This window comes from Antennarius striatus, chromosome 1 (genome assembly GCF_040054535.1).
Source record: "Antennarius striatus isolate MH-2024 chromosome 1, ASM4005453v1, whole genome shotgun sequence".
Taxonomy (NCBI): domain Eukaryota; kingdom Metazoa; phylum Chordata; class Actinopteri; order Lophiiformes; family Antennariidae; genus Antennarius; species Antennarius striatus.
In genome coordinates, this window is record NC_090776.1 from 20805581 (window position 1) to 20812241 (window position 6661).

General features: G+C 36.1%; 1 protein-coding gene across 1 annotated transcript; it reads left to right on the forward strand.

Moving 5' to 3' along the window:
• Positions 1–1012: 1012 nt before the first annotated feature.
• Positions 1013–6351, forward strand: stk16 (serine/threonine kinase 16). The gene is made up of 8 exons (XM_068314238.1): positions 1013–1110; positions 1606–1730; positions 2530–2749; positions 2833–2966; positions 3497–3584; positions 4150–4278; positions 4409–4530; positions 4632–6351. Exons 2-8 carry the CDS (start codon positions 1645–1647, stop codon positions 4768–4770), a joined length of 918 nt encoding a protein of 305 aa, XP_068170339.1. The 5' UTR covers positions 1013–1110; positions 1606–1644; the 3' UTR covers positions 4771–6351.
• Positions 6352–6661: the final 310 nt, after the last annotated feature.

Genomic DNA, 6661 nt, shown 5'->3' on the forward strand with positions numbered 1-6661 from the left:
GTGAGTATTTGCAGAAAGTCAGAGTCAAATGAGTTCAACACTCGTGTTTGCCTTTCATTTCAGGTTGTGTAGAGTGAATAAGGACACTTGAAGGGATTTCTCCTCAATATTATTAACACGTTTCTACATATGCAGGTGTGATAGTGCTCGCCGCCTCTTTCACAAGTGTGGTGATGCCTTATTAAATTATCAGTATCCTACTGCAACTAATAATAATAATACTGTAGTGATGCTCATAATGTTCAAAATGATCGTCAAAAAAGACAATTTCGACCACTAGAGGGTAGAGGAGGGAGAAGAAGATTTTTTTTTTTTTTGCAATAACACTTTGATCACATTCAAACATTTTACAATTTTACATTAGATGAAAGCACTAAAGTGCTTCAGAAGAAAGAAGAAGATTTTGTGCAAAAAAGCTTCAATCACATTCAGAACATTTTACAATTTTTCATGAGATGAAACTTCAAAAACAATAAACACCAATAAATAAAAGGAAATACAATTTAAAAATTAGTGCATTATATCAGGAAGTTTGCAAAAGAGAGGTGATCATCAACTAAAGTGCATAGGACATTTTTGTAACACCAGATGTTCCTAAAGTTATTTAGGTCTTTTGTCATTTTATAGAAACCAAATTCTAGTTTTAAGCGACATCTGATGTTACAGCAAAAAACAGTAGTTGCGTCTTGAACAGTATTGTTTTCAATCCTCCTCTTCCTGGTCATGTAAATTACGAGTTTTGCCTCTCCAGAAATAAAATTTAAAAGTTGCCACTTTTTTTGATTCAATTTCTTGTATCCAGCACCATAAATAAATTTCCTGATATTAAAATTTTGACTGAACAGATTAAAAACATTCGTTAAAATAGCGAAGAGCACACTAGCTGGACACAGCAGGGTTAAAACAGATAAAGCATTGGAACCGATGGCACCGTGTAAAACTCTCCACTAGAGGTCAGCTGTTTTTTTCTTGAGGGGAGGTTTGTATAGAAGAAGAAGTAGAAGAAGAAGAAGAAGTAGTAGAAGAAGAAGAAGTAGTAGAAGAAGAAGAAGACGAAGAAGAAGAGTATTACTGTATTATTATTATGACTAACACGGTAGTCACTCACAGGTTTGTGCGTTTCTGACTGAACGATAACTTACGACTCGATAAAAAGCTGGTTTTGTTCATTTATTAAACTATTAAACCTTTAATACGACTCTTCGTAGCTTAGCTTAGCACGGATGATCTTTTGATTGGGCTAGGTTAGCTCATCAGAGGAAAGATGCAGCTGTATGTCAGTAGCGTTAAACTAAATTAAAACACAAAAAACATTGTTGTCAGTCGTCAGAAGTTAGTAGTTTTATCCTGGATGGACTAGAAGGCGATCGATGTTGGTGTTTGTTAAAATGTTGTGAAAATGGACTTTAGAGTTGACCTTTGTCGACAGACACTTGTTTTCTATCTTAACATATGTTGTCTTGTTTCACTTTGGCGTCATAGATTTTCTTACAATTTGGGTTGAAGAATGAACGCTTTTAGCTTTTGATTTATGTGACATTGGATCACAACCTGCATGTTTATCTGTTGTTCTCTTTTAACTTTTATTTTTCTCATTTCTCACAGGTTCTTCGAAGCTTTTTGCTAAACAATGTTACAGTCACGATGGGCCAGTCCTTCTGCATTTGTTCCCGTGGCTCCATCACAGTCGATAACAAAAAATATTATTTCATACAGAAACTAGACGAAGGGTAAGATAATGTGTTGTCATTGTTTGAATTTACATGTAATTTAAGTTTTAATGTTAAACATGGTGATGTTTTATCATGCAAATATTAGCTCTTATATTTGTTTGGTTTATAATTTATTTTAATTGTAATGTTGGACACATTCACCTATGACACATCCTCCCTTCCTACACCTGGAGGAGTTAGTATTATTCCAGATGTATGCTTTGAAGAAGATGACCAACCTTCATATTCACATTGAATTCATATTTATATTGAAAGTTTAATATTGTTGAAAATTCAACAAAATATTCTTCAAACAACAAATGATTATGGTCAGACAAAGGAACATCCTCGTGTACATCAATCATTTTTATGCTGGTGGTTAATAAAAGTGAGAGAAAGATATGAAGTCTTTATATCTGTGCCATTAGTCCAAAACAATAAACACCAAATGATTTAAGGGTTTGTTAAATAGCCTGCCAATGTATTTGTTTTTAAATTTCTTGTGAGGTTTGGATGTCTCTTTTATTTTAATTAAATTGGGGGTTTTTTTTATTTAATTTTATAAAAATTCTTGTGAGGTTTGGATGTCTATCTCATATTAAGATAAGTTGATAAAAATGAAACTTGTAACTCACAAACTTCCGCACCTGAGGATGTTATAGGTTTTTATAAAAGAGCCAAAAATGAGGAGGAAACAACAGTTTTGATATTGCTGGTTTTATGGAATGAATTGTCAGTGGAATATCAACAGCAACTTGTGCCCCCCCTAATATGCCCCCCTTAAGCACTCATCACTCTGTCCTGTGTGTCTTTTCAGTGGGTTCAGCTATGTTGATCTGGTTGAGGGGGCCAAGGATGGGCACTTCTACGCCCTGAAGAGGATCCTGTGCCATGATCGTGAAGGTCATCAGGAGGCTCAGACGGAGGTGGAGATGCATCAGAGGTTTAATCACCCCAACATCTTGAGCCTGGTTGCGCACGCCTTTGTTGATCGTGGAGGCAAAACGGAAGCCTGGTTACTTCTGCCCTATGTCAGAGTAAGTTGATACAGACAGATGGTTCAGAATCAAATGATGTAAAATGATGTTATTCTGATACGTTGGTGTACTTTTATGAGCAGAAAGGCAGCCTGTGGTCCATTCTGGAGAAGCTAAGAGACAAGGGGAGCTTCATGCCTGAAAAACAGATTTTGCAAATCTTACGTGGCATCTGCTCTGGACTCAAGGCTATTCATGATAAAGGCTATGCACATAGGTAATATGTCTCCACATGTACACATATTGAACTAGCATTAAACATGCAGGACGAGCATACAGTTTGTGCTGACTTGGACAGTGATACCAGTGTTAACTTGAAGTGTTTTTGATTGTGATGCACACCCAGTGTTTGATATTTTACATTTCATATGAATTAAATTTTTTGTGGAAACATGTTGTTTAAGTGAGTAACTACTAGAAGCTTATCTCGCAAGCTGCATTCTAACTCCAGCGAACTTTACGTGTAGGTTAACCATGATACGTAGTGGACCCTTAATATCTTGACCTTTCTACGATTTTAGTTCTTTATTTTTTCATGGAAAGAATTTAATGTCACCCTGAAGATCGGTCTTTTTCTCCATACCCTAAAAAATATAGTTAAATACTGCTTTAGGCTCACAGGGGATCCTTTTGTTTGGTTTTGTACCATTTTGGGGGAAGTATTGCGTCGTCTCCAGATGTTTTTTGTTAACAGTAATAAAAAAGATAATCTAGAACTTGTGCTTTGTGTCTGTTTGAATTTGACAGAGACCTGAAACCCACAAATGTTCTTCTGGATGAAGATGACAAGCCAGTTCTGATGGACCTGGGATCTATGAACCACGCCAGGATTGAGGTAAGGATATAAGATAATTTTATCTGTCACATCTTTACAATGTATGATGAAACCTTTTAATTATTTTAAATTTTAATCTCATTTTGAACATAAATGGTAACTGTAGCTTAGTAGTTTGTATGAAATGTCAGATATTTCCTGATGTCTTTGTAAATGAGAATATTTTTTCACATACACATTAACTCTCCCTTCAAAACTTTCACGCTTCAGTCTTTTGAAATGTTTTCAATATATTAAATTGCGTGCTTACAGGTCTTTGGTATGTGTGTGTTTGTTTCACGGGCCTGTACACACACATATATACGTCACTTGATAGAATCTAGTGACATGTCACACGTGATTCTGGATGCTCTAAGGTTGTGCGTCTCATCACTGTTGTCTTAAAGTTGCTTTTGTTTGTTGCCTGAAAGGTGATGAGTTGTTCTGTACCAATTCTGATCAACTTTTGTTATCAGCTACTGTATTATGCAAGTCAAAGGATTTCCTTGTTTGTCTTTACTGTTGTTACAGTAAAGTTTCTCGTGTTTTTTTAATCATGATTTTAATAAAATTCACTTTATTTCAGGTTAGAGGAAGCAGGGAAGCGATGACCATACAGGACTGGGCAGCCCAGCGGTGCACCATTTCCTACAGGGCTCCTGAGCTCTTCAATGTGGAGAGCCACTGCATTATCGATGAGCGCACTGACATCTGGGTAACGCCTTGCATTCTTTACCCCTTCAGACTTTTTGTAGGGTGCTGTTGTCCTAAATTTGAAATCGATGCTCGGCCCTTTGCTGACTTCTCTTTCTTGTTGTTTCATGTTTTTTTCCACGCTCCTCCAGTCACTTGGCTGTGTGCTTTACTGCATGATGATGCTGGAGGGGCCGTATGACATGGTGTTTCAGAGGGGAGACAGTGTTGCCTTGGCAGTTCAGAATCCTGTGGCCATCCCTCAGTCTTGCAGGTTAGCCATCAGACATCCTCTATTCATCTTCTGTTGACAAATGAGATTAAAAATAGACCAAACTGGAATAGTTCCTAATTCTCTCCTTGTCTTGTTCCAAGTTACTCACAGGGCCTGCAGATGCTGCTGAGCTCCATCATGGTGTCAAATCCCCAGGAGCGACCAAACATCAACTGGGTTCTTGACCAGGTCCAGGACCTGCAGAGTCGCAGCCCCAACACCCAAACCAATATGGTCTGATCTTTGACCACATCAGTGAACGACTCTTATTTTGAACTGTAGAATATTTATTGATTTCTTTTCTTTTTTTTCGTAAAACTTTTAGTGCACATTTTTTGCATAGGTCAGTCAGTCAGTTTAGGGAGCTTTGTAGAATTATCAGTCGACAGTGATTGAATTCAAAGACAAATGATCTTAAAGGCCTTGAATATACAAAAAGAAGAAAGCAGGTACGTAAACTGCCTCATAATCTTTAAAATCTTATTTTGAAAGATATACAACTCTCATGCCTCTTAACTCAGTATGAATCTTCACTATATTTGAAATGAACGAAGTCTCCCTACAAGCACTTTTTAAATCATAAATGATCATGTTATAACCAGGTACAAAGAAAAACAGTGGCTCAAAAGGTTTATGTGGAGTTTTATTGTTTTAAACTTGAAACTGTCAAGAATTTAACAGATGAGTGGATTTTTTACCTTGGGATAAGGTTCCTTTAGCCCCCCCCCCCCCCCCCCCCCACACACACACACACACACACACACACACCATCTTGTTGTCAATGGCTGCTAACTGCCCTCAGCAAGATAATATTCATAGATATACATTTTTTAATTATTCTCATAAAACTTTATTTCAGTTAGATAAAACATAACATGAACGAGTTGCCACACATTCCTGGTGTTGAATATTACCTGAGTTTAATCCATATTAATTTACATTCCCCACATCGGAACAATGTGGTCCAGTTCCTCTTATTTGTACTTTGTTTTGTACTCCAGAGTTGTGTGACTGCACGTAGGTGGAGTAACAGTATCTTCTCCTTTAGCTGTTCCCAGTTTGTCCTCACCTGCATTGCTGCATTTGAACACACAGAGGTGCTCTACCATCACGCTCCCATCATAGCCACCGTAGTCATTCGACATGTTTGTGTCCACTCTCATGTAGGATGTGAATCGACTGTAAAATAAAGCAAAGGAGGATCTGTGTCGGGTGGCGAGGTTCCACACCAAAATTACTAATGAACTTGAAACCACTTTAAGGAATGAGAAATATTTTTATTAACTCAAAGTCAAATGCTCATCAGCTGTTGTGATTTTTTTTTACCTCAGTTTTCTCTGTGTTGTGTTTTACACAGTATTTTCCATTTTGTTGTGTTTTTGTGTATTTCTGGGTTTGTAAATGGGTTCAGTCTCATTCTTTCTGTTACGGTTCACCGGTACCTTAATGGGTCTGGCAGTCGACTTTTTAAAAAAAACAACACTAATATTAGATGCTGTATAATGAAGCTTTGGGACTGTATGTGTTGAGGAATGCTTTGGTGACTCTGCAGTATGGTTTTATGGAAATATAACTTAAACATTCCTTTATAGTTAAATAATTCTGAAGTTAATTGTTGGACTCATGAACATATTTGAATGCTTTAAGTTCATAAAGTAATTATTAAAACTTGTGTGCTTTTAATGAGAAGGATTACTGGTATTTGCAGGTAAACCAAGAAATGTCTCAGATATCACTTTGTTAGATTCTTTGATTTGATTTTGAACAATTCTGTTTAAACTTTTCATGTCTGCACTTTGTTAATAAATATTAGGTATGACACACTTGTTTACAGTCTTCAATGTAAATTTAAATTAAATACATCAGAAAGATTGTAAAGAAATGTATGTAAATCAATTGTCAAATAGTTTCACTATTTGAGAATAGTGGACAAATCTTTTGGACATATTTGTCCTAAAGGTTTTTGGACAAATCTGTAAATAGTTAAAAAATAAATAAATAGCTTTTCAAAGAAAATTTTTGTTTTCAATTTAGAAAATAAAGAGTAAAAAATTCATGGTAAACTGTTTAGATATCATTGAATTCGAATTACTGTACTCCGTCAACTGTAAAATATTGCATTTAAAGTTTT